This window comes from Cuculus canorus, chromosome 23 (genome assembly GCF_017976375.1).
Source record: "Cuculus canorus isolate bCucCan1 chromosome 23, bCucCan1.pri, whole genome shotgun sequence".
Classification (NCBI taxonomy): domain Eukaryota; kingdom Metazoa; phylum Chordata; class Aves; order Cuculiformes; family Cuculidae; genus Cuculus; species Cuculus canorus.
The window spans coordinates 1,513,307-1,541,004 of NC_071423.1; the positions used below are offsets into that span (position 1 = coordinate 1,513,307).

General features: G+C 45.3%; 1 protein-coding gene and 1 long non-coding RNA gene across 3 annotated transcripts in view; one reads left to right on the forward strand and one right to left on the reverse strand.

Annotated features, from left to right (window-relative positions):
- Window positions 1-9,064, reverse strand: LOC128854355 (uncharacterized). Its single transcript, XR_008453396.1, has 3 exons — window positions 8,731-9,064; window positions 5,783-5,878; window positions 1-3,282 (listed from the first exon to the last, which is right to left on the reverse strand). It is a non-coding gene; the product is annotated as an uncharacterized LOC128854355 (long non-coding RNA).
- KCNJ5 (potassium inwardly rectifying channel subfamily J member 5) overlaps window positions 8,171-27,698 on the forward strand; it is a 25,429-nt gene continuing 5,901 nt past the window's right edge. Inside the window, exons 1-2 of one of the 2 annotated variants that reach the window (XM_054086896.1) lie at window positions 8,171-8,803; window positions 17,590-18,539. In XM_054086896.1, the coding sequence (XP_053942871.1) occupies window positions 17,600-18,539 (940 nt within the window). In that variant the 5' untranslated portion in view covers window positions 8,171-8,803; window positions 17,590-17,599. The remainder of the gene's footprint in view (window positions 8,804-17,589; window positions 18,540-27,698) is intronic. The other variant, XM_009568603.2, reaches the window with a different exon arrangement.

Sequence of the window (27,698 nt, forward strand, 5' to 3'; positions counted from 1 at the left end):
TTATCTTTTCTCTCTGTTGCATCATTAAACGTGAGCCGTTCGCATTTTTGCAGAAAAGCTTAGATTCAGCACGATCTCAAAATGTTATTTAGAGGATGGGGGAGGGTTTTATTCATGTGTTACAGAATCCTATTGCAATATCTGAGCGCTTCATACACAGCGTGGGTCTCTGAATCAGTGGCTGGAGTAGAAACCTGAAGACTGGTTCTGTCCCTGATGCTGCTGCTGATTTATTGTGTAAGCAGAGGAAAATCTTTTGCTGTAGCTGCTGCAAATTCCCATGCACCCTCTCCTTTCCAAGACCTTTCAAGATCTATTTGCTCAAACTAGACATCTACCAGTCAGGCAAAAGCTGGAAATATTCTCATCTAGCAGTCTTTGGCAGAATCCGTCCCTGGAGATATTTAAAAGACGGGTAGATGAGGTGCTCAGGGACTTGGTTTAGTGACAGATAGGGATGGTTGGACTTGATGATCCTAGAGGTTTTTTCCAACCTGGTGATTCTATGATTAATTTTGTGCCGAGTCCTGGACTTGGGACACAACCGACCCCATGCAGCACTCCAGGCTTTGGGGAAGAATGGCTGGAAAGTCGCCAGGCAGAGAAGGACCCGGGAGTGTTCGTTGACAGTGGCTGAACACGAGCCAGCAGTGGCCCAAGTGACCAAGGAAGCCAATGGCATGTTGGCTTGGATCAGAAAGAGTTTGGCCAGCAGGAACAGGGAAGTGATCACCTGTCTGTACTCGGTGAGGCTGACCTCGAATCCTGGGTTCAGTTTTGGGCTCCTCACTCCAAGAAAAACAGTGAAGGGCTGGAGCACATCTGGAGAAGGGAACGGAGCTGGGGAAGGGGAACAAGTCTTATGACGAGCAGCTGAGGGAACTGGGATTGTTTAGCCTGGAGAAAGGGAGGCTCTCTGCAGCTCCTGGAAAGGAGGTTGTGGGAAGATGGCTGTTGGTCTCTTCTCCCAAGTGACAGGCAATAGAATGAGAGGGAATGGCCTCAAGTTGTGCAAGGGGAGGTTTGGACTAGATACTAGGAAAAATTTCCTCCCTGAAAGGGTTCTCAGGCCCTGGCAGAGGCTGCCCAGGGAGGTGGTGGAGTCCCCATCCCTGGAGGGATTTAAAAGATGGGTGGATGAAGTGCTCAGGGGTTTGGTCTAGTACTGACAGGTACGACTGGACTCTATGTTCTCAAAAGTCTTTTCCAACCAAACGATTCTATGATTCTATGTCTGCTTTTTATAGCGTACTTATTTTTCGTAATCGTCAGTTGTTGCTACTAAGGCAGGGAATTCCTTATAAATATTGAATACTGCTGCAAGGTCTGGAAAGATATAGTCTAGAAATAGTTCTCTTAAGCTCCCAAATGACTGAAAAACTGCTGAAAATCTTCCTAATGTTAATAAATTATGTGGAAATCCAGCAGCTCAGGTGTTACCTCACTGATATACTGTCATATTTCTTGAATTTAACCAATTCAAGCAGACTGGTTACTGGACATAGAGACTGTGGGGAAAGAAGGGTACAATTGGTTTTGCTATTGAAGACTCCCTAGAAGTTGCTGTAGTGAGATGCATCTCAGAAATTGTCTGGAAGGTCTGTTGTATGCTAAAGATTAAAACTCGATTGCAGAGGAGCTCTGCTGCCCAGCTTGAGCACTGGAATTTTGACAAAGCAAAAAATTCCCCTGGTAGAGCAACTTCCAGCCCTTGCAGAGGAAAAGAGTGTGCAGAGACGTTCCTGTGTAGTCAGCAACCACTCAGTTGTTGCAGCAGGAATTCACATGTAGGTTCTTTTATGGACCTACCCACTACCCTTCTCACTCCAAAAGGATCCCAGTAGAAAGTACAGCTCAGCCTTTTAATAAAACGCAAGTTTAAAATGGGTTTTGAAGATCTCTAGTTCAGATCTAGCCTAGGTTAGCCATGACTGGAGCTTTAAATCCCTGGTGACGTCAGTCAGATCCTAAGGGATGGATCCTGAGCTCCATCACAGCCACCACTAACTGAAGCAGAGGAGCCAAAGGTTAACTGCTTGAGTCTTACCAGCTAATCTGTCTATGGTGAGTTGTGCTGTCCGACCTCTCCAGCTGAGCCCTCCTGGCTCCACAGCCATCCCCGCCAGTCACCTGAATGCACTTGGGTGACCTTCCCCCAGCACTGGGGAAAGGCTCTCTGAAAGTACCCATTTGTGGGGAAATAGAGCCCTTTTGTCCCCAGGGCTGATAGTCTGCTGCCAGGCACACACGCAGGATTAAACAGCAATAAAGAGACTTCATTAGAGTCAGTGGGGGTCATTTTTTCTGCAGCCAGAGTAGAGCTGAGCAGAATCCCGGAGTGAACTCAAAGCAGTGACATAGGACCTGCTGGAACAAATGCTGAGTTGCTAAGAGTAGATGGAAAATAGTATTAAAATACACCAGTTAAATAAACCAAACATGTTGATGTGCATTGCCTAAAACCTGTCTTCAAGGCATGGTATTTGCCTGGTTGATTGTGCTTTTTGCTCAGTAACCACAGAATAGTAGGAGGTGGTTGTTCTATGTTGCACCGATCTGTGCTGTTTACTGGATTGTTAGTGCACAGAGGGTGACAATCCACGACTTCAGGTGCACACACTGGGCTCTGGGTGAGCTCCTGCTGGTGCCCAGAAGCCAAATTGAATCTATTATCCTCCCATGCAAAGAGAGCTGTGGAATCCCTTGGAATCAAGTAAACACCCTGTTAGATCCTCACAGTTAAACGAAGGAGCTGCTGGCTTTATGTCTTATCTCTCTCTTACCATTGCTGGGAAAAACACAAGCTGGAGGCAAGACCATTTTTCAGGGCGGCGGCTGGTTGCTGGCTAAGTTAGAGAAGCAGACTGCACCTTTCTTGGTCAGACCTGTATGCACCCACCCCTCTCCGCAAAGGGAAGGCTGTTATGTTTTCAAGAGGGAGGTTAATGCAGTGATTCCCACCTGAAAGAACCAAAGCATTTCCTTGTCTCAGAAATCTCCTTGAATTCTGGCAGCCTGGCAAGGAAATTGCTTTCATAAATTTGTCGTTCTTAGCGCTGTGCTACAACAATGGCATTTTTGCTGCCGTTGTTTCTGAGCTTGCAGGCAGCGAGCAGCCAGGAGAGCTGGAAGCTGGAGTGGTTCATCCACAGAGGAGACATCAGGAGTGTGCGAGTTCCCACCGTGTGCCCCTCATCACTGTTTCCTAGCCCTGCAGCTACCATGGGCCTTGGAGAAGTTCAGTCTCTGGGTGCCCTCCAGCCTCAGGTTCTGCTGCAGCACCTGCAAAATGAGAGCTTAATTAGTGTTAATTATGACAGCAGTTCACTAAGAACCGGATTAACCCACTAGTGGGCAACCCAGAAGTTAAAAGTTAGGCATGACTGTGGCTGCACATCGTCTGGTGCCGATCAGTGCTACGCAATAACCCCCTTGAGCTGGGAGAAGAGCTGTGTCTTTCCCCAGGTTAGCCTTAGCTCTCATTATCACATCAAAGGAAACGGCAAGCAGACTCCTCCACACACGCTTCACAGAGGCGGAGGAGTTCAGGTTTATTGCAGAAACTTTTCCTTCCGTCTGCCTCTGTTCCTACTTCCTAAGTTTCATTTTGAGTTTGGGGGTTTAATAAGCCCCAAAACACAAAAGGAAGTCGAGACAGAGTGGGTGGGTGTCACATCTTTACTGGAAAGCTCAGCTCCTGTTTAGTAGAGAGCACCAAGAAGGAGTGGAGGTGGATGAGACAATCTTAGAAGCTCTTCCCAACCCCAGCTCTTACAACTCTGTTTTCCTCTAGTGAGATGGTAGGTTAATGGTTGACAAAAGCAAGAAGACGTCTCTCATTCCCAAGATCAAATTGCACAACAAATTAAAACGCTCCCTGAAGACACTGTTTCTCCCTTTCCTCTCGATTCATGCAAAGTTGAAGACAGCCACCCTTGATTTCAGAGCCAGCTACAATTTCTGTCACTGGTGCTCAGACTGAAGACCATCCCTTTGGGTACTAAATGTCATGGGATGGCTCATTTATGTGCAATGAAACCCAATTTGATAGCTCAAAAATAGAATGCAGCAGGGCAGTCCAGTAGGAACCAGCAAAAATCCAAACTGTTTGTTTTATGAAAGCCTTTTATATACATAATGTCCTCAGGGAGCTGTTTAGCTCTACCAAAATTAGTCTAAAGTTTGTTCTTCAACATCTTGTTCTGTTTGCAAATCCAGGAGCAAAGCATTCCGCAGCTGCCGTAATTCCACCCCTGTAAATACCCTGTATGGCCTTTGAGCAGGGAAGCACAGCTGTTAGGGCTTGTGAGCACCCCCAGGAAAATCAAGATGTTGCACTGAAGTGAAATTTGTATCTACACACTCCTGGAGTTGGATGGTTCATCCCATTCTTACAGAAGGGTCTAATTTACGTGTCTTCTAATACTGTGGCTCTTCATCAGTCAGAAAAAAACAGCAAGGCTGTTCGGACTCAGACCAGCACACCCCAAATGGCATCACCTAAGGTGAATCATATCTCAGACCTGAGAGAACTTCGTGTTGTTATTGACTCGGAGAAGCAATCCTTCTGTGTTTCTTTGTTTACACACCAGTTCGAGGGGACACCTGAACTGTACTGCCATTTCTCGTTAAATCTGCCCATCCGCAGCAAGCTGGTATCTGGAATCCTTTAACACATCTCAAACTTTTGAGGCCACTGACAACATTCTATTCACCTTTTCAAGGGCACACTGATGTCACTGCCTCACTGAAGTGTTGTTTCCAGCTGCAAAACTACTTTCAGATCTTCCTTATCATTAATTAGTACGAACTGGAGGATGTCTATTGAAATTGAATTGGGGAAGAGTGGCTGGAAATCTGCCCAGCGGAAAAGCACTCTGAGATGCTGGTTGACAGTGGCTAAACATGAACCAGCAGTGTGTCCAGGTGGCCAAGAAGGCCACCAGCATCCTGGCTTGCATCAGCCATGGTGAGGCCAGCAGGAGCAGGGAAGGGCTTGTCCCCCTAGACTCAACTCTGGTGAGGCAGCACCTAGAATCCTGGGTGCAGTTTTGGAACCCTCACTCCAAGGACATTGAGGGGCTGGAGCACATCCATACAAAGCGGAATAGAGCTGGGGAAAGAGCTGGAGGACGAGGTTCTGGGAGCAGCTGAGGGACCTGCAGTTGTTTAGCCTGGACTAAAGGAGGCTGAGGGAAGACCTCATCACTCTCTGTGGCTCCTGGAAAGGAGGTTGTGATGAGGCAGATGCAGGTCTCTTCTCTCAAGTAATAAGGGATGGAATGAGAGGAAATGTCCTCAAGTTGCAGCAGGGGAGGTTTAGATTGGATATTAGAAAATATTTCTTTACCAAAAGTGTGATCAGGCACTGGCAGAGGCTGGTGAGGGCAGCAGTGGGGTCTCCATCCCTGGAGGGGTTCAAAAAACGAGTAGATGTGGCACTTTGGGACATGGTTTAATAGGCACAGTGGGACTGGGTTGATGGTTGGACTGGACGAGCTTAGAGGGCTTTTCCACCCTTATCAATTCAATGTTTCTATAAATCATACATGAAACAATACATGAATTTATAAGGTAGAAACAACGAAGCACTTTGACCAGGATTCATGCACTCATATGGACCCATGGGAAAGGCGTTACCTTTCTGGCTATTAAATAAATGGCTCCTGAAAGGCCTTTAACATTGATTGAAGTAGGTAGCTCTCAAGTGCACTTTTCTCTGTGGCCTTTGCAATGTGTGTGTGCAGATTCTGTGAGAGAGAGCAGCCACAGAGGCACTTACGGTGTGTGTTGGGCTGCCACGTCCCTCTCCTCTGAGCCAACACCTGGACAGAGGTGTGAACACAGCCTGGTGGGACAGCATCAGACCTTGGCAGAGCTGTGGCGAAGAGAAAAGAGTGTCAAAATGGCACGCTGGCTCATGAGCCCCAAGATCTCATTGCAGGAGAGGTCTCTTTCTTCCAGCTGAACAATATACGTGAGATGTTGGGGAAGAAGGGCTCTGTGCAGCCTCACAGCTTAGTGGGAGCTGGGAGAATCCAGACTCCACTTGGAACCCTCACTGTGCCCCACTTTTGTCAGCGTTTGGGGGGAAACCAGTGGAAGGACACGGTGCCAGCAGATGGCAGTGCCTGTTAGCAGAGTTTCACTCCTGTCAGGAGAGGCAGGAGTCAGCTGGAAACAGGAAAACGTTTTCATTTACATTGCATGAAACTCAGAGCCATTTCTCATGTGTGAGCCATGCAGTGGGGCAGCTCAAGGTAGCAAATGGTCACCACAGAAGTGACCGTCCTGTGAGCCCACTCCAGCTGGGAGAAGCTGGGTGCCTTGCTGAGATGTACCATGTAAGGTGGGAAGGAAGGCTTCTCCTAACATTGACCACACCAGCTCTGCAGGCGCTCTGTTCCTCTAGGGCTGCCGGCTGGGCAGCCCTTCCTAGCACTAAAATTCATTCTAAATCTTACTAAAAGACTTTAAATGAAAGAAGAAGCAAATCTGATGCCTTGACGAAGGTGACGCTCTCCTTCATGCAGGTGAGTCAGCATCCAGGGACTTAACCTGCTCTGAAAGTCAACGGTACGACTTTAGGGGTGACCGACACTCCTGCTATTATGAATGATTGCCAGGTACTTTTTAAGTAAGTTTGAGTGCTTATTAAAACCAAATCAAATACTCCCTAAGTAGCATTTTTACAAGGATACTTCATGTATCATAGACATGTTCCTATCATAAATATTGCTCAAAAGAATGTTCCCAACTGTTATGAGCAGGCAGAAGATCTAATGTAATTTGATAGGATTTAATCAGCAGTTTATTACCATGCCTTTTACTTTCATTGTAATAGTTTCAGTGTGATTTGAATTCCGTCCTCCGTGCAGTTTGCAGCCGAGGTGGGGCAGCACTGTTCTAACACACAAGAGATCATTGTCCATACTGTGGCAAGGTGGGAAACATAAACCAACAACAAGTAGAAAAGCAGAATTACCTAATTACCTTCACAGAACTAATTAATAATGTCATCAGCCCTTGGTCTGGCTCCTGGTCCCCAGCCCACCTGGCCAGATCCAACCTCCACGTGCAGACCAGAGAACCAGAATGCTGGGAGGAGAGATGCTGACTTAACCCAGACTCCAGTGTGATGTGATTATTAATGACATCGAGAGCTGTGATCATTTCCCTTCCTATAGCACATCTCTCTTTGAATTTTTCCAGTCTAGCTTCCATAATAAAATGTTATATATCCTGGAATGAAGATGATCAGGAATCAGATTTTCTGATCGACAGGAAGTTCTAGGAGTTCAATATTTATCCTGTTTCAAAATGGAATAAGTGGAAAATGTCCATATAGTAAAATAAAAACGTTCTTCCAATGCTGATGTATTTCATTAGCGATAACGTAACTTTAAAAAGACTTTAAAAATTGAAAGCCATTCAAAGAAGAACATGGAAAAAAAGAGCTTTTGCATTCCAGCAATACAGACACATTCCTGTACAGTGCTTTAGTTTTCATAATTTCTCTTTTCCTTACCAGAAAATCTCCTGTGAAAGCATTCCTGATGGGCTGTAATGTGTGTGGTCCTGGAATAGAGAGCTATGGAGGATGGGGGGACGGGGCAGCAAAGCCTGAAGGTAACCTGTAGCCACCAGGCAGATGTGTCTCATATGCAGCTGACTGACATTTGCTTTGCAGAAAAGGAAATATTTTACTAAACCAGGGAGACAGGGTGATGTTATCGATGCCAAAAAGAAAAAAAAGGGGAAGAAATAAGGAAAGACAAAATCTACAATAAACCATCGAGGAGCTTGGAGCCCATTCTCTGCAGGATGGCAGGCAAACAACCCAGCTCAGTCAGCAAACACCATTTCAGTAGCTCGATGGTTGGCAAGAGAGGGAAGAGCACTATAGGAATCGTATTCTCCCTCCTCCCTACTTTTCCCCAAAGCCTTGGTCCAGCCTGGAAGAGAGAGCTCCAACGCTGATGAAGATGCTCTCCCTGTTCCATGTGCAGCTTCTGCCTCCTCCCTGACCTCCTTTTCTTAGGAACTGCTTTCTGTTTGAGTGATTTTAAAACAAGAACGTCAGCCCTTATCCCCCAAAGGAACGACAGCCCACCCAGTAACCCAGGAGAGGAGAACCCAGACGAGGGGAGGAGAAGTGACCACTCGGTGCCTGGGGAGCTGGTGAGGAGGGCAAAACCCGTATAGTGGCAGGGAGCAGGGTGCCTCGCCTTTTCTCCAGGCAGGGAATCCGCCTCTCCACCCTCCCCATCCCTTCTTGAACGAAGCAGCAGCTTAAACCCCTCCTCTCCTCTCCTCTCCTCCCCTCCTGCCACCTTTCCCTCTGCTGCTCATTCAGAACAGATGATGCTCCCCATCACACGCAGTGTGCTCCCCTCCCTCCCCGCTGCCCCAGTCCTTCGCAAAGCTTAACACCACCAGGAATTCGTTTCTACACGAAGAAGGAGAGGCAGGCATTTGACAGGCAAAAGTAGGACTGCAGCAGTGGAGGGTGAGGGTCTGGAGCACCCCGCGTCAGCTCTGGCAGAGCAGGGAAATCAGGGATACCCAGGGACAGAGAGGCGTGTGCAGTTAAATCTTCTGTGCCACATCGATGTTTTCTAATAGCAGGCAGAGGGAAGAAGGAAGGGGGCAGCCCAGGGAGCAGAAGACGACCGCAGCTCTCTGGTGATGGCATGGATCGGACACTTTTGCAGCCGTTATTCCACCTACCTCTCAACCCTGTCACCGTCCGGTACCCCCGGAGTGCCGAGGCACGAGACTGATGCAGAGCCACGCTTAGCCAGTAAGTTATCTGATTCTGTTTGGTTTTTTTCCAGCTCAGTCCTTTTCTTCTCCGGCTGCGAAGGGTCAAGACCCCAGAAGGCAGGAGGACAAGCAGCTGAGGTCAGGTTTCACCTGCCAGGGTGCGAGCTAGAGACTGCTCTTGCCTAACTCGCCACCTGCCAGGGAACTCTTTGGGAAGCCGGGGATTAGATGTTGATCTTGGCAAAAGCACTGCCAGTGTTGTGCAGGAAAAGACATTAAAAATGATGAGCTGCTCAGATACCAGCTTAGTCGAGATCGCTGGAATACGACAGGCAGGGGGGCACTCATCAGCAGGAAGCTCTGAAAAGCATGGAGTGACTCCATAATCCTCACCTAGAGTCACAGACTAAATTCTTATTATAATTAGGATACTTACTGGTTAGCTTGGGGCTTAAAGAGTGTAGTCTGCAGAGGAAGCGACACGTTGAGCCCTTGGAGGGGACAGGCAATTTAATGCATTGGGAATGCCTAGAAGTGTTTATGGCTCTGGGGGGGTAAAAGTGTGAGTGATTATTTTACCAATGTTCTGTTGTGTCGGTCAGAAAGGTGCCTGGAGTCCTTCCTGTATTAGCACAGGCTGGTTGGAAGGAACATGCTAACTTCTCTACAGCATGTCTCTCATTTGGTTTGACCTGAGAGTTTCAGGAACCAATCAAGAATTGGCAGAAACCGTCTCTGTCCCAAAAACTTATCAGCTGACTCTTGGGGTAATCCTCCCTCCTGCACCCTTCTGCTTTTGAGTAGACAACTACTTTGGCTTTATAGTAGAGTAGCTCAGATGGAAACCAAACTGGCTTCTCTTGCTAGTTCTCTGACCGACACAAGCAACCAGTCTTTTCAGTAGTATGTGGGAATTGTTGCTGGCAGTGTTTGTGCTGAGGGAGTTATTTCACTTGTAGGGCTCAGGTCTTTAACCCACCTCTCCGACTCACTTGGAGATGAAGGGTCAGGATCATTTCTGGTTCCCGTGAGAGATGCACAGTGGGTTCAGTAGCCCTGATGAGTGTCTTGGGGCAAAAAGAGCCTGAATTTGATCAGTTCATCTTTGAACTATTTGGATGCATATACTGGAGAAGCGTGAAGTGGTATAAACATCCTCACTTTTACTTCATTTTTTAAAGCCAGCTGCAGGATTACATAGGCATTCTCGGTTGCTGTGATGGTGAGAGGTCTAAACAACAGAGAGCAGGAATGTTAATTCTCTTTGGGCAGGATTTTCTCTTAAAACTGAGGTTCTGCTCTCCCCAATATTCAGTGTACGCTGCGTGTAAGCAGCCAGAAGCAGGAGAAACAGGAATGTCTTATTAGGACATAAGTATCTCTTTTCCTTTGTTCAGTTGTGTTGTCTGAAAGATAACAGATTTTTAATGATGCCACAAGGTTCTCCTGAAAACAGAGTCTGGGGTGAGAGGACAGAGGCTGCAGAGTGCCTGAGGCACAGTCACTTCCTTCAAATTGGCTTCTTTTTCTGTTTGTTGGTAAAGAAAATATCATTTGAATATTCAAAATCAAGAAAAACCCCTAAGAGGGTAATATTGTGATTGCGTTCTTTGCACATATGTTCAACTTCTTTATTTCAATGAAGTATAAGGTAATTGACTCAAGTTACATGGATTCTATCCTCCTCTCCGTCCTGTGCACTTGAATTGTGATACAGCAGTGTCGTGGTTTAGCCAAAACCAGTGCTATGGAGGAGTAGATCATAGAATGATAGAATGGGTTGGGTTGGAAGAGACCTTTACAGGTCATCTATTCCAACCGCTCTGCAATAAGCAGGGATACCTTCAACTAGATCAGATTGCTCAAATGTTGTAGGAACTCCATGTTCTCCGGTCCTGGCTCTATAACAAGGTGGCATATCCCGTGCACTGGGGGTTTTGTGATGTCTCACAAGGCATTTTCTTTTTTTCATCTTTTATACTGAAATAAAAACCCCACCCCAGCCCATCCTCTGTTCTCATTACGGTTTAGTTACTCCACTCTTTTCTGCATTGCTCTGAAGTCAATGTGTTTGATGCATCTGCAAACTTGTGTGTTATGAGTGGTATTGTTTGATACTTTAATCTGTAAATTGAGGGGAGGAAATCTATGTGAAACTCGTAGGTACTTGAGAGAACAGAAATAATATTTCTTGGCATTAGAAATGGGTGGGTTATTCGTGCTGATAATTCAAGCTAATTTTTAATCAAAGTAGTCTTTAGAGACACCTGAAGCAGATAGGGACTACGTTCACTGCTGCTGGATTGGTGGAAGGGAGGAAGAGTGGTGTGGTGATTACCGGCACTGGTTCGGGATTTTGGAAATTCTAGGTTTAATTCCCTGCCCTGCCACAGCCTTCCAGTGGGAGCGTGGAAGATGTAATTGTCACCGTGACTCACTTCCCCGGCTTGAGATATGGGAAATGAAGCACTTCTTGGTTCCACAGATCGGAACAAAGAAATGATTAAAATTTTAAAGCAGGTAAAACCTGTGTTGAACACCGTGAATCATTTGGATACTCTGGGAATTGGGGGGGCATATTGCTACGCTGATGATGAATGGGCTCAGGGATGCTAGAGCTGTGATTATACAGCTCTGCTGGAGAGAAGGACAGATTGGGAGGTAATTAGCAGATAAAAGTAAAGTGCAAATGTCCCTAAGCTCTGTCTGTCTTTGTGTCATATTGGCTTCCTACCCAGGGAGAGTTTCTTACGAGGTATTCTCTGTGGAAAGACTGAACACCTTCTGTTTCAGTGCTTCTGAGCCTAATGAACTCTAAGCAGACAGGCGCCGTCATCAGCCCGGCACTGTAACAAGCACAAAGTCATTCTGCATCTTTAGTAGCTGCCTAATTAATCATCAGCCACCCATTTTTGTGCGCTGGTGGGTGGGTGTCTCTTCCAGCCCCTGAGGAACTCCAGTGTAAAAGCACGCCTGTCAGCATGTTAGAAAAGCGATGCTGTCACTTAATGAAAACTCAGAGAGGAAGTGAAAGGCATTTTCCAACTCCAGTACTGAGCAAGATTACACTTGGAAAGCAATTACTTGGATCAAGGAGCTTCTGAACCACATGTTTATTAGTGAAGCGCCATGGGTCTCCGTTCTTGTGCGGTTTCCTTCATGTTCTGCCCTGGTTTTGAACAGCATAACTGTTCCGCATCATTCGCTCCAGCTGTGGATCTCTAAGCACTTTCCAAAGAGCCAACACCACCTCTATTTGTAAGTCAGAAAACTGAAAGATTGCATAATTTGCACGAAATCCACCTGCCTTTCTTTTTGTTGCGTGCCTATGTACGCCTCACAAGGTAATCACACATTGGCATTGTTGACTGGGCAGTCTCAGGCTGTAAGTAAAATATAGTTGGAAAGATGCATTTCTCAGGGAAATCAAAGTCCCACTCGGCAGTCAGCACCTATCGAATAGCCATTCATCTTTGGATTGTCAAAGGCCATCTCTTCCTAATATTTCTTCTTCCTCAGTCTTTCCACTGTCCCTCAGTGCTCAGCGACTGATGCTTTCATTCTCTTTGCTACTGCTTGAATTGGCTCCGTTCCTCCACCAGCTTCCCCATGCCGCTTGTGTCTCTAGATTAAGAATTTCATTCCATTCTTGCAGTGTGACACAACGCAGACGATGTTGCCCAGAGGAGTCTGGGGACGGTGACCCAGGTTCTGTTTAAGTGGTGTGGGCCGAAAGGCAACCAATGAACCAAATCGAGTTTTTCAGTAATGATTTGTTTCATGTTTAATGCCGTATTGATTGCTTGCAGAGTAGCATAGAACTGTTTGTTTGAGAGAAGAGATGGCAGAATTAAGTAGAATCCTGACTTGGGGAGGTGTGGGATGTTTCATTAAAGAACAGTTACTCATTTATTCTTATAATGCAAGAAAACACTGGCATCTGGTTTAAAACAAACAAAAAGAAATGTCTTTTTACACAAACTTGATGATGAATTCATGTCTTCAGAATCCTCCTGCCTGCCAGTATAAACACCTCCAGAAGCAAACCCTGGCCCCACCAAAACTCGTGTTTACTTAAGCAAGATCAGCAGTTATTTAAATTGAAAAAAGTCACTGTGGTCAGTAGGGGAAAGTATCTCTCGCAGACTTCTCTTGTTTTACCTTCTGCGATGTCTTCAGCAAGTTTCTACCTTGAAGCCTTGGAGCTACCAGGAGGCACATCAGCGCTGTAGGCAGGACTTGTAGACAGCTCTGCAGAACAATGCTTCCTGAAGAGGCTTGGCTAACCCCAGCTTGACTCTTCTTCAGCAAATCTAAGAGCCCGAAATGTCACCGCCTGCCCCTGAGTCTGTTGTCTGGGCAAAAGCTGAGCAACAGCCAGTCTGATAAAAAGCCTCTTTGCAAGGTTGATAATACACTGACTCACATCTCCTTTGCAGTACCCTGGCCAAAAGGAAAGCAGCTTTGTACAAAGTGACATTTTTATTATCCCGGCCCCATTTCCCCAAAGATGGTAAATGCCAATGGAACAGGACGGCGCGTGTGACTATAAGAGGCAATTTCATCTCACACATCTCTTTGCCGGGGGAAGCAGTGATATACAAACTGAAATCTAAGTCTCTGGGAGATGCTTGCACGTGATTACAATTATCTGGAAAAGCTGCGTGTGCTCGATCGCGGTGGCAGTGCATCAAACAATAAAGGAGTTAAGAAACCCTTATGTAGGTAGAGTGCTCCTTGTATAGCATCTCGTCAATCATGCTAAAGTTTCCCAGAGCAGCTAAACTAATAATGGAACAATAGCAAATTTTCTAGAAGGTTCTTGTGCCTAGGAGCTCGCAGACTATTCATATCTGTCTCACAGATTTCACAGTTGGGGAATTAAAACAGAGGGAAAAGCAGTGATTTGCTCCGAATTAGAGAAACAATACTGAAATTATTTGGCGGAATATGAATCCCTACCACTATTTCTGGCTAGACTCCAGCCATCTAAAACTGCTCCCAAACTGCTAACCAGTATTATTCCTTTTAGAGAATCCAATGCAAAGATTCATCTGCTTAATTATTGTCAATAACCACATACTGAGTTTATGCCTGTACTACAATGGGGGACTTCAAATATTAGGAGAAATGCTAATGCCACCGAGGCTGTCAGTAAAGTTCATACACAGCAGGAATTTCTCTGCTTTCATGGACCACTTGTAAGGTGTTCTTGAAGGTTTCCAGAAAGATTTCACTTGACCTATTGTTAAAGATCAGTAGCATTAGAGAGGTGATGTTGCAGTCCCTTGAGGGTTTCAGTTAAAGCAGGTTTCCCTGTACTTTCATTAATGGGCAGTCCCTCCAGCCCGCTTCAGCAGAGTGATATTTCTAGGGATTTAGGCTTTTTGATTGTTTTTATTCTATTCTATTCTTTTTAATATACTTCAAGATCCCTTTTGGTCTGTTTGGTATAGATCGAAAATATGAAACCTTACACTACAGATTAATTTCTTCAAATATTTCTCTCTTGCATAGTGTCGGTATAAGGGAAGCTCAGCTTCAGCTCTAACTTTTATAGCCAAATTATCTGTAAATCAATTCTTTTTAAATTGAAAACATGCAACTCTCACCCACTTTTACATTTCTACACATAGATGGATCAAAAGCTTTTTAGTCAAAGTGGAGTAATTTTGGAGTAATTTTAGAATAATCAAACATTAAAAACGGAGATGAAAAGTAATATTCCTAAGGGAGAAGAGAAGAGGTTCTTCTCTGTACCTAATTCCCTTGAAGTCAGTGGATGGGATGCTTCTTTCCCTACTTCCCTGTTCAGCCTGGAGAAGAGAAGGCTCCAAGGAGATCTTACAGCGACTTTCCAGTACCTGAAGGGGCTACAGGAAAGCTGGAGAGGGACTATTCATAAAGGCTTGTGGGAATAGGATGAGGGGCAATGGGTATAAACTGGAGAGAGGCAGATTTAGACTGGACATTACAAAGAATTTCTTCACCATGAGAGTGGTGAGACACTGGAACAGGTTGCCCAGGGAAGCCGTGTCTGCCCCATCCCTGGAGGTGCTCAAGGCCAGGTTGGATGGGCCTTGGGCAACTTGATCTAATGGGATGTCCCTGCCCATGGCAGGGGAGTTGGAACTAGGTGATCTTTAAGGTCCCTTCCAACCCAAACTATTCTATGATTCTATAAACTGCATTTGAACCTGGATGTGAATGACCCCGACTCTGTGCCGCTCCCCTTCTCAGACAGCAGCATCAAGGAGTTTGGCATAATATGAATCTCTACTGCTGTTTTTTTCACTTCTGAAGGTAGGACTCTTGAGAGCTGGCTTGGGGTGTGTTTAGACATATCTTCAGCTGTTTTCCACTGCTTGTTGCAAGTTCAAATCTCCTAGACCACTCGTCTGGCTCTCCGCTGCCTTGTAATGTGTGTCTGTACACGTATGTGCAAAGGATCTGCTGGATGTTGTCTGATTGTAAGGGCTCGTGTCTACACTCACTTCCCAGCAAGGAGAATCATATGCCAAGTGTAAGTCAGAAAAATCACACCGAGGGTTTTATCTCTTTAATCATAGAATCTCCTCTGAGCCTTCTCTTCTCCAGGCTGAACAACTTCAACTCTCTCAGCCTGTCCTCATATGGAAGGTGCTACAGCCCTCCAATCATCTTTGTAGCCTCCTCTGGGTCCATTCCAACAGATCCATCTCCTTTTTATGTTGAGGATTCCAGAACTGGACAGATAAGGTCTCACAGGAGAGGAATAGAGGGGCAGAATCCCCTCCCTCCCTGCTGGCCACTCTGCTTTGGATGCAGCCCAGGACACGGTTCGCCTTCTGGGCTGTGAGAGCACGTTGCCAGCTCATGTCGAGCTTCTCATCCCCAGCACTCCAAGTCCTTCTCTGCTCTCAAGCCTGTCATCCCCCATCATGTACTGAAAATGGAGATTGCCCCAACCCAGGTGCAGGACCTTACACTTGGCCTTGTTGAACCTCATGAGGTTCTCACAGCCGCTTCTCCAGCCTGCCCAGGTCCCTCTGGATGACATATTGTCCTTCCAGTGTGGCAACTCCACCACTCAGCTTGATGTCACCAGTTGGGGTAGCAAACCTGGTTCTTCCTAACTTCCCACCCCAGTGTAATCCTTTCCTATGATTTAGCCCTTCCTGTGGCTGCGCTGGCTCAGCCCCGGCCCAAACCCTTCAAATGAGGCAAATTTGCCAGCCCGAAGAAACGCTGGGACTGTGCAGCGGACAGATGGTTGGGCTCCCTGGTGAACAGAGCCAGCGGGTATGGTTCCAGCAACAGGCTCTGGCTGCTTCATTGGAGTAATGATTGATGGTGACTTATACAAGGGCTAAGAGTAATTCTTTGCTGTTAACCAGACTTGGCTACAGCAGAATGGAAGTGGAAATTTGTTGCTTCATTTATTCATCCTGCCTCTGCTTCCTTCCCGCCCACCCTTTGTGCTTTTTAATACCGAGAAGATGAAGCTACTTTGTTCAATCTTAAAATTGTCTTTCCCAAGATACTCTTAATTGTATCTCTACACCTTTTCTCATTCACAGACGCATAAGAAGATTAAAGATAGAGGGAGCAGTAATAGATTTAGTCAGGTTTTAATAGGATTTGCGGAGGACAATGCAGAGAATGAACGCCATAGAGAATATTGCTGCTCTCTCTTTGATATCCCCAAGGCTTCTTAGGTAGGATGGCACAGAGATTTTGTCCTGCATTCAGAATCAAGTCTCTCTATTTTCAACATAACATGTATGGGTTTTTTTTAAAGGAGTATCTAATCATCTCAGTAAACAGGATGTTACATTTAAATCTGCAAAAATCATTGCACCCATCATTTTGTAGTATTTATTTCTAGCTTGTTAAGCATAGTTTTGCATGTTGGCTTGTTAATAGCCGTCTGTTATGCTTCTAAGAGTGTCTGGTGGCTTTGGCTAATGTCAAAGGAAGTAATGGGGTTCTGATACATCTGATTAACAGTGGGCCTGGATCCATCACACCTTCAGACACGTAACTCAAGATGTTAAATTAAAAGCCTATTTCACATTTGGAGCCCAGGCTCCCAGAAGAATTTGTGGAGGGGGGTAGGTGCTTCCAAAAGGTGATTCAGCACACCTGAAATCTGAATTATCCCTGGAGATGCCTTTCTTTGCTGACTTTAAGGGAAACCTTCATGCATAATTTACACTTCTGGGATGTGTAAGTAGACATTGGTGCTCAGCATTTTCTATTAATTTCCAAGGTTTCTCCTGCTATGCACCTGAGGCACCAAAAATCTCCAGTTCCTCTCGAAAATATTTGTTGATGTATCTTCACTTTGTTCCTAGTGTTCTCAAGCAAATTCTGAGTGCAAAAAAATCTAAGGACCAAATGCAAACCAACCCAAAAGACAGTAACAAGGTTTACCTATTTCACGAGTCCTGGTTCATGCTTATGTTCTGAGGTTCCAGCAGTGCATTAAGCAGAGCGACTGGCAGCTGGCTCATGTTTGAAGAGACGGTGTCTTCTGAATCAATATTTAACACCCAGGTCAATGCAGGTTTATATTTAGCAAGTGGCTGTTGTGAGAGAAGTGCTGAAGCCTTTCAAAGTCTTCCCAAAACAAAAGACACGACCCTAGCAAAAGGCTTCCCTGACATATGATCAGCCTCTATCCAGCCCTGCACCAACATGGGGTGAAGTTTATCAGTGCAGCATTAATATTTGCAGTGTTTGCTGTTCTGGTGTCTCGTAGTGGTTCAGACAGTAAAATGAAATGGCTTTTGCCTCAGCATTCTTCCCCCTATTTTAAACTATTATTTCTTTGTTCGCCAGCAGCCCAACCATGGCCGGAGATTCTAGGATCTTCATGAACCAGGACATGGACATCGGAGTTACATCCAGAGAGCCTAAGAAGATTCCCAAACAGGCTCGGGATGATGTCCCTATTGCCACGGACCGAACCCGCCTCATATCAGCAGAAGGTAAGAAGCCACGTCAGCGTTACATGGAGAAAAGTGGCAAGTGCAACGTGCACCATGGAAACGTCCAAGAAACCTATCGATACCTTAGTGACCTCTTCACTACGCTCGTGGACCTCAAGTGGCGATTTAATCTTCTTGTCTTCACTATGGTCTATACCATCACTTGGTTGTTTTTTGGGTTCATATGGTGGCTCATTGCCTATATCCGGGGCGATCTGGATCATCTTGAAGATGACAACTGGATCCCCTGTGTTGAAAATCTCAGTGGATTTGTTTCTGCGTTCCTGTTTTCCATCGAGACTGAGACAACAATTGGGTATGGCTATAGGGTCATAACAGAAAAGTGCCCAGAGGGCATCATCCTGCTCCTGATCCAGGCCATTCTGGGCTCCATTGTCAATGCATTCATGGTGGGATGCATGTTTGTCAAGATCAGCCAACCAAAGAAGAGGGCTGAAACCCTCATGTTTTCTAACAATGCAGTGATTTCCATGAGGGATGAGAAGCTCTGTCTCATGTTCCGGGTTGGAGACCTCCGCAATTCCCACATTGTCGAGGCTTCCATTAGAGCCAAACTGATTAAGTCCAAACAGACCAAAGAAGGAGAGTTTATTCCTTTGAACCAAACGGACATCAACGTGGGATTTGACACTGGAGACGACAGGTTGTTCCTGGTGTCACCACTTATCATCTCACATGAAATCAATGAGAAAAGCCCCTTCTGGGAGATGTCACGCACCCAGCTGGAGAAGGAAGAGTTTGAAATTGTGGTCATATTGGAAGGAATGGTGGAAGCAACAGGTAAGGACTTATCAAAAATCAGGCATAATTTTGAGGGGGGAAAGGCAAAAATTAAGTGCAGTTTGGTGTTAAGGTTTTTACTGTCATGTCACTTGGACTGAGAAGGTGTTGGGATTTGTCCTTCTCTAGTGACTGATTCGGGTGAGATGTGGGTGTCTGAGATAACTGGCAATTAAAAGATGGGCCCTTTAGCTCACATTATAGTGTTCACATTCTTTTTGTAAGTTTGGGATTCAAACAGAGGGTTTAGCCGAGGAACCCTCCATCACCACTTAGAACTGATCCTTGGATGGCCTAAAAGGAATTCATGAGATCTCTTGTGGTCCTGTTTCCTGTGATCAAAATTTGTGACGCAAATCTTTTTCCATTTCCCCTCTTTATTAAAAAAATTGGCTGTGACTGTGCTATTTTAGGTAGCGCTGTAGTGTTGCTTTTGCTGTGAAGGAAGCGCCCAAGAATTGCTGTATCCCATAAACCGGCGGGTGCTGGAACAGAATGCCTTGTGCGTGATCCGGGACATTTTCAAAAGGAGTTCAAGGAGCAAAACACTGCTTTTGTGACTCTTGCAACCCAGCAGCTGTTTAACAGTGCAGAACAATGCTGTGTAATGCGTGGATTAGGAGATCTCCTCAGCTGACTCCCAGTTTCCTCCTGCGGGTGTGTTTGTGGCAGGTGATGAAAGCAGCCTACATCCATATATAATAAATCTGGAAAAGATGTGTGTCTCAACTTTCCAAAGCGTAGAAAAAGGGAGGTGGCCACGTGCCTCTCAAGATGAGTGAATGAGCCTCCACAGAGGCCTCCAGGCTCCTTTCTGCAGTGGGATGCAGTGTGTCTCAGGGGGATCTGGCTGGGGAGGAGGATACGTTCACTCTGAAGTCTCACCTAGAAGACACAGCACTGTGGCATTGTTTTGCCACTTGCAGCTCATTCATTTATTCTAGGCTTCGAGGAGGAGCTGGCAGGCTCTGCCTGCTGTGTTTCTAGCACAGTGAGTGTGTTTCAGCCCCCTGAGATGCTAATGTTCCCTTCAAGAAGGCTTTCCAGGTCCAGGGTTGGCAGCATCCCTCAGTCAACCCGGGGTGTGTGACGGGAATGGGGTTGCAGGCAGCACCGAGCAGAGAGCTGTGATCTAGAGATGAGGAACAGAGGAAGAGTCAGAGATGCAAAAAAAAAAAGCTTTATAAGCAGCTTTTCCCTTTGGTGTTTAAGGATTTTTGTTACGACATAGCACTGTGAACCTGAGTTTTTTCTGTGGGTGATGTTTTGATCTCTTTTTCCATCTGGATGAGGCGTGGGTTCTCTCTGAAACACTAACAAGGGTTTTCAGACTGCGGCACGGACTCGGTGGTATCAGCACCCTGTCTCACAGATTCTGGCTCTTGGCTAGTATTGTTCCCTTCTTGAGATTTGTCCTTGTTAATCCCCTAACAGCCAGAGGGAAAGGGAAATAGTCTCTCAGATTCCTGCATCCCCAACCTTTGCACTTAAAGGCAGCTCTCTAGGGAGCGGATGCAGTGTCCCAGTACCTCCCTTTAGTCATTAGGTGCATAGTGAATAGTAGACTTTTCCAAACAGAAAAAGCCAATAAGAATTTCTGTAGATCTTGCGCTGTTCCCTGCTTGGAGTACTGTGTTGTAGACGTGGCATTACTGGGCAAATAAATATATTGCATTCATTTGGCATTACAAGGCAAATATTCTTTCCCGGCAGAGAGTTGTAGAGATGTGGGAAAAGAAGGGGTGGGTGGAAAAGACTATCAAAGGCATAGATTCGTAATGGAAGCTTATTTTATAGCCTAAACATTTACTAGATGCTAGAATCTCCTAATCTGAGCATGGAATGCATTTCCTTGTTTGTCCAAAGCCTCTTTCCTCACCACACAGTGACACTATCAAATTCTGTTTGAACAGCCACCACACTGCCTTCCTCTTCTGAAAGCTCAGCCTCTGCTAGATGTGCATGAGAGGAAGTCATTACCAATAACAACCTCAAAATTAAAAGGATGGCATAGGAATAATATTGCTTTGCAAATGGGCTTCTCTCCCAGAGGGATTGTACAGGCCAGGGTGTAATGATATTAAGGAGCATACATCTGTGGAAATGAATTATTCTCGTCTAGGAAGACAGGCTGTGAAATTCCAAAATTGGAGCTAGAAGAGCCAGTTTGCATGGAACTTGGAGCAGAGTGGACTTCAGATGATGCCATTATCCGATTCATAGGTTGAGAGGGTTTTTCTGAATGACATATGGTGACCGTGGAGGTGTGATATTTTGCCACAATGAGAGTGGCTTACAGAAGCAGTGTTTGTGCTTTCTTGTTTTGTCCTTCCATTTGCAATATTGATAAAGCAGTTTGGGGATATTAATCCTTACTTTAAAATTTGCTCCAAGCAAATTCTTTCGGTTCTTTCCTTCCTATCATATTGTTTGAGCCCCATCTGCTTTCAGGAATGGTATCATTTACTCACAGCACGACACTGCTATAACCCGGTCAGGTTCAGGGCAGTGTGAAAATGCAATGAGCCATTTGTTCCCTTTGTAACTCCTATGAAAAATTAGGAACCGCCATCACAGTGTTCTGAGGTGCAGCTGGTCACATCCTCAGCCCCGTTCCCGGAGCATGAGCAGCGAGCCCGTCCAGCATGTGGTCTCAGAGAGGGCTGAGCTCTGCAGTTGTTGGCAGAGAAATTGTTGGGAAAGTTGTTGGGAAAAAATAATGGAAACCCAGTCCGTCTTTGCAGACAACAGCAAATGACACCATGTGTGCATTCTGCACCGGCGGGGAAAAGATAACGATGTTTTTTCATAAGGTATTTTGAAAGCAGGTCAAAATGGTGATCGTCAATGTACAAATGACTAAAGAAATCACAGCCTAGTGTCTAAAAACATGTATGTTTTTCATTGAAACACTTGTGACAGCAATTTTATCACTATTTCCCCTAGCTTTGACCAATTACATGCATATTACAAATGTAATGTATTGTTTGCTCTCAAACAAGTAACTCTTCTCACTGACATTTAAGTTTAATTCTGATCCAGTGGAAGGCAAAGGTGGTCAATATTTTCAAATGACAAGTACAGAACGAATTCTGAAGAGCCGAAACACTTCAAGTTATTGTTTTTTTTACAAAAAGAAATATTGTGGTTTAAAGCAATGTTTTTGTTTTCAAGTTGACTTGAGTTCCCTAAACACTTTGAGTTGTTCTGTTTACAAACGTGTTTTAAACCCATGGCTTTGTTTTCAAGTTGACTTGAAGTTTTAAAAGGATAAAAACCAACACACTGATGAACGCAGCACCCAAGAAATGTGCCAGCCAGCCTAAAATGCAGTGGGTTTGAAAAAGAAAACATTGTCTTTATCTGGCAAGAGCTCTCCGGGGTTCCACAGCCATTCTGCTGACCAAGCCATGAAGCCGGCTGCGGCAGAAAGCCCACTGGCAGGGTTCTTTCCAATCAATATTGTAGTGTGATTGAGGCACTGTGACTCTACAAGAGGTTAAAAAACGCCAAAGGGAGACTAAGTTTCTAGGCAGCTTTGTTGTGATCATTGCTGAGTGAAACAACCTCTGGAAAGGCACAATCGATAGAGATGACAAGAGTTCTGACTTCCCGCGCTGCTCTGTGGGCATCTTAAAAGCAGCAGCATCGCTCACAGTGCCCACTTAATGAATTGGTCACAGAGATTACTTAAGGGAATTAATTCCCTTTTGCTTTATCTGAAAGGGACACTTGTCAAGATCAACTGGCCCACGTCTGACCTGCAATAAAAGGCAAGGAAGTGAAGGTGGAAAATCTGTTTGCAAAGTGAATACATTTTTGCTTTCACTACCTTCTTCTTCCCACAACAACAACAAAAATTAGAGCCGTCCTGCTGACAGAGCAGACCTAGGCTGTTGTTGGCCAAACCTTACACTCCTGATCCTGAGTTAAACAGTGTATAAAGCAAGGCTGCTGGAAGGCAGAAGAGCTGTGGAGGTTCAGAGCCTCCCTTCCGTGCGCGTGTGGAGTCAGCTGGGTTATGGTGAAGAATCTGGCTGATTCGATTCAAGAGCATTCGAGACTCCAATGTTTTTAATGTGTTTTTTTTTCCTGTAAGCCATTGATCTGGGTGATGACACCACCCACACTCTCTTTTCTTCCAACTTCACACTTCCACTGCTGTTTACTGACAATTAACCAAACCCTGATTTATTAGTAGCTGTCCTGCAAACCTCTTTCTGTGTCCACATGATCCAGCAGAGCTATTGTTTAGGCACAGAGACTGCAGTGTTTGTTACTTTACTCTTGGTCCTCGCTAGCTTTCATTATCTCTTTTTTCCCCACCACTGTTAAAGAAGCCACCAGAGACGGTCCAGATGCCTGATTAGTCCAGTCATTAAATGAAGTTTTAATAAACTCTTAGGAAAGGATAACATACATATTTCTGGCTTAGAGTCTGTGTAATAAAAAGTGGTTTAATGATTACAAGTAATTTACCTCATTGTGTCCCTGTGAAAGTGTAGGCAAACAGCAACTTTTTTGCACCTCAATTTATCCACTTTCACAGAGGATGTGGTAAAATTTCCATGCTGTAAATACAGGAGCAAAAATGTACCACAACATAAGGGATCCTGAAATTAATCATGATTTTTTTGGAAGAAAAAATGAAGGGTGAGATTCCTAAATGGTATTTTCATACATTCATCATCTGGTTTGGGTTGTCTTGTTTGTTTGTTTTGCACCTTGCATATAGATTAAGTTTTCTTTTCTGCAAGAAGGACCTTGCAGAATTGCTACAGACACTGCTTATCTAATTATAGGGATGAGAGAGACCTCTCAAGTCATTCTTTTCATCAGCTGAGTTGTCCTCCAGAGGTGGATGTTGATAAGCTCAGGTGCCTCTGCAGTCACGGTAAATACCTTTGTGAGATACCTGAGCTTAAGTGGTGAGAGCTGGGTGCTCAGGTTCTTCCTGGCAGAGAAGTGCCAATTGAATCCAAGATCTTTAATCATAAAGTCTTTTTTTCCCCCTCCCCATCCCCAGTGCCTCTGAGCTTTTGCATGCCTGGAGAGCATTCAGATAAATTACAATCCTATTACTGTCCTCTGGCATAAAAAAACCAAGCGGGTTATGATGAAGAATTTGGCTGATTCAAATACAGAACATTGGAGAGTCCAATTTTTTTTGTTGTTTTAATATTTTTTCCTGTAAGCCATCACTCCAGGTGATGACGCAGCCCTCATATCCTACAAGATGTTCTGGCAGATAATTTGAAGAGGCTCTCTTCTCTTCCAACTTTACCCTTCCGCTTCTGTCAAAGCCCAGATACGTCTTCGTCTAAGGGACATAAGCACAAATAATTGGAGGACCACGCTTTTACCTTCTAATATTCCTTTTCAGATTGGAGGAATACTGGCTTTTTGGAGATTGTCATGTACTTTGGTCTAATTAAGGCAAAGGGGCTAGTAAATTTTATAACTATCCAAAAGCTGGTGTTCATATAAAGACATGTATTTCTTAATTAGAATGATAGGACTTAAAATTTTTATAACTACTCCTTGCCATCTTTACTTAAATCAGCCTGTCGCTGTACCCCTGAGCCCATCAGTTCTTTCTCTGTGCTCATGTAGTGTAGGTGGAGCCCAGCTCAAGGAGCGGAGCATGTATTATGCATCCAGTACAAGGGGGAAAGTCACCCTGCACACAAGAGTGTAGGAAAACAAGGGCAGAGATGTGAAATCACTTCCAGCGATATCTGTGTCTGAACTGCAGCGAGAGCCTGGCAAATATGGCCAGCGTACAGTCAGCATCCACATGACATTTTGCCAACAGATAATCACTGAGCTCGGTGGCATTTAAATGAGGAGAGTTAATTTTAGGCTGATGAAAAATGTTGTCTTGACAGCCCCGGGGCATGGGATATCTCTCCCCACTGAGAAAGTTCAGGCCATGTAGCAGTACTGAAAGATTCAACTAATCTGCTGATGTGATCAAATCCAAGCCTGTGGCAGTTTCTTGGGCTGGTAGATGATGCTTTGTGGTCCCCTTGCCCACTCCTGTTAAACTGACAGTGAGGGTACTGGTTATGATGGTAATTTTGACCAAATTAAACACCCTCCAACAGCTGGAGAGAGGCTGCTGGTTCCTCTCTGGGTAACAAAACAGTGGCAAATGTGATTATATTTGCCCTGTGATAATGAAATTTGATGTTATCGGGCAACCTAAGGGTACGAGACCTGACAATCAGGAGCAATCGCCACTTTTCCTAGCAGCGTGGCAGAGCCAGAAGCGGCTGCTCCAGTTGCATAATCAGCGGCATTGCGAGCAGTGAAACGTTCCGAAATCTGCAACTCCCATTGAGTGCACTGCAGAAAAAAACAGGCTCCTTGCTGAGCGAGCATCAAATAACTGCTTTTTGTCACCACGTATTAACATTCCTTTGTCTTTGATAAAATGTAAGCTGCTTGATCTCAGCTGATTTTGATGACAGAAAAGTGCCTTGCTGGTAGAGTTCCCTGACACCTATTTTACACACCAGTCTGTCCTCAGTTACTCTCTCTGTTCTCAGATGTAATGAAACACCTGGTTTAATACACATAGCAATATATTTTGCATCTTTTCATCTGCTGGAAACTAGAAATGAGCCATTTAGGAAGGCACTGATGGCTGCCTTAAACAGGAACATGCACGAACTCTGCTATTGATCCTGCACCGCAGTGACTGCAGCCGACAGACAAAAAATCCACTTCTTCAGATTCTGCTGTAATGAAATTATTGCTCAAACTCTATGAAATGTTTATTACAGAACTTGAAACCAGGGGACTGTCCTCTGGTCTCCAGCTTTCTAAAAAGCCTGGAACTGGTTCCAGCTTTATTAAAAATTTGATGCATCTGCTTATAACTTTGTGCAAACTGTTCTCTGGTTTCAATTAGGATTGAGTTTTGTTTGCAACTGAAAGCTAAGCTGCTGAATTAAGACATGAGAAAGTTGCAATTAAAGCTTGAAAGTTAGAGATTTCACATATCATTTCACATTTTCCACAACTGACAGCTTGTACAAATCTATATGAAACATACTTTTTCATTTCAAAACCAGATTGTTTAGGAGAAAATCAAACGTCTAATCACAGATTCATACAATCATGGAACAGTTTGAGTTGGAAGGGACCTCAAAGCTCATCCAGTTCCAACTCCTGCCATGGGCAGGGACACTTCCCACTCGATCAGAGGCTCCAAGGCCCATCCAACCTGGCCTGGAACCCCTCCAGGGATGGGGCAGCCACCACTGCTCTGGGCAACTTGGGCCAGGGATTCACCACTTTTTCAGTAAAGAATTTTTTCCTAATATCCAATCTAAATATCCCATGGCACGACTTGAGGCCATGCTATGTGATGGAATGATTCATCCCAGCCAAGATGTCCAAGATCTGGATAAGCAAGGCTTAAGAAATGAAGCCACAGACTTTTGCAGAGAGCCCACCACCACGTACAAGAGATCTTAGTCCAGAAAATCGCTCTGCCCCACTGGAAGTCCCACGGAGACCTCGGATATTCAGAGCACAGAGGGCACAGTGCATGCTGTGTGCAAGTGGAAAGCGGCTGCATCCATGTGCTCTTAGTAAAAGTAAGGTTTATTGTTTCCACACCTCTTCTGTCATCTTTTTGCAGTTACAGAGGCAGTAATTAGCTGGGGACATCACAGATGCATTAATTAACCAGGCTGGAGAGCATAGGGCCGCCTGCAAAGTAGGCACTTAATGGAATTCGAAGCAGAGACAATGCTGTTGTTTACTGGGTAATGTAGGAGTTGCCAGGCAGTATGCCCCCAAGCAATTAAGACACCACTGCACATGTGCTAAAAATGAATATTTGAATGGGATTATGGAGCAATTACAAGTTGTCTTATTGTGCTGGTTCTGTGTACCCCTGGGGTGAGAGAAAGCAGCTAGTGCAGAAAGCTGGCGGTGTGCGGTGTTTGGTTGCTGAAAGCTTTCTATTGTTCTGTCCTTAATTGAATACTTACAGCAGGAGATAACTATGGTTGTGTCTCTGGAGTTCAGGTTCACTGTCAGGTACTCTCCCCAGGGAAGGAACTATTTCAGGTCCTGATTATAAGACAGGAGTTCTCTCAGGATGCCTCAGCCCCCCACGTTTAGCATCTTGGCCTTCGGGACTTGTACATGATACCTTCCCGCAGCGCTTGGAAGGCCATGATAAGAATCACGACCTAATCCTCAGCCTGAGTGGTCTCCTCTCCTGCTCTCTCTGCTGGGCTCTGAAAGCACTCAGAACTTGGAGGAGGCACTCGAAGGCCTTCCTGATTTCTGGCGCTAAACCAGATCTGTCTGAAGGCAAAAGGACTGGTTTATTTTAACTGTCTCCTTGCCACATGCATCCTGGTGGTTGTCCAGCATTTTGGCCTCCCAGTGTGAAGAAGCATCGGAAAATGGGATTAGACCTGCAGCCCTATGTCACCAACCCTCAAACCAGGCATAATCATCGAATCATAGAACAGTTTGGGTTGGAAGGGATCTTGAAGATCATCCAGTTCCAACCCTGCTGCAATGGGCCGGGACATCTCCCACTGGATCAGGGGCTCCAAGCCCCATCCAACCTGGCCTGGAACCCCTCCAGGGATGGGGCAGCCACCACTGCTCTGGGCAACCTGGGCCAGGGCCTCCCCACACTCATGGTGAAGAAATTCGTCCTAATGTCCAGTCTAAACCTGCCTCTCCCCAGTTTGTACGTGTTCCCCCTCGTCCTATCACCACAAGCCTTTATGAACAGTAATAAAAGCCCTTGCCCAGGAAAGCCAGTGGTATGAGAAGCATAAGCAGAGAATCTCTCCTGAGAAAAGATGTAGCAGGGCTCCATGAGCTGCCTGTGTGTTGAGCTGCTGTTTGCTAGCTGATAAAAGAGAGTGAAGATTAACCAGTCTTCACCTGAGGACTGAGGAGTCCAGGGCAGGTGATGAGAAGCTTGACACGAGCTGGCAATGTGCACTCGCAGCCCAAAATACAACCATGTCCTGGGCTGCATCCAAAGCAGCGTGGCCAGCAGGGAAAGGGAGGGGATCCTACCCCTCTGTTCCTCTCTTGTGAGACCTCATCTGAAGTATTGTATCCAGTTCTGGAATCCTTAACATAAGAAGGAGATGGAGCTGTTGGAAGGGGTCC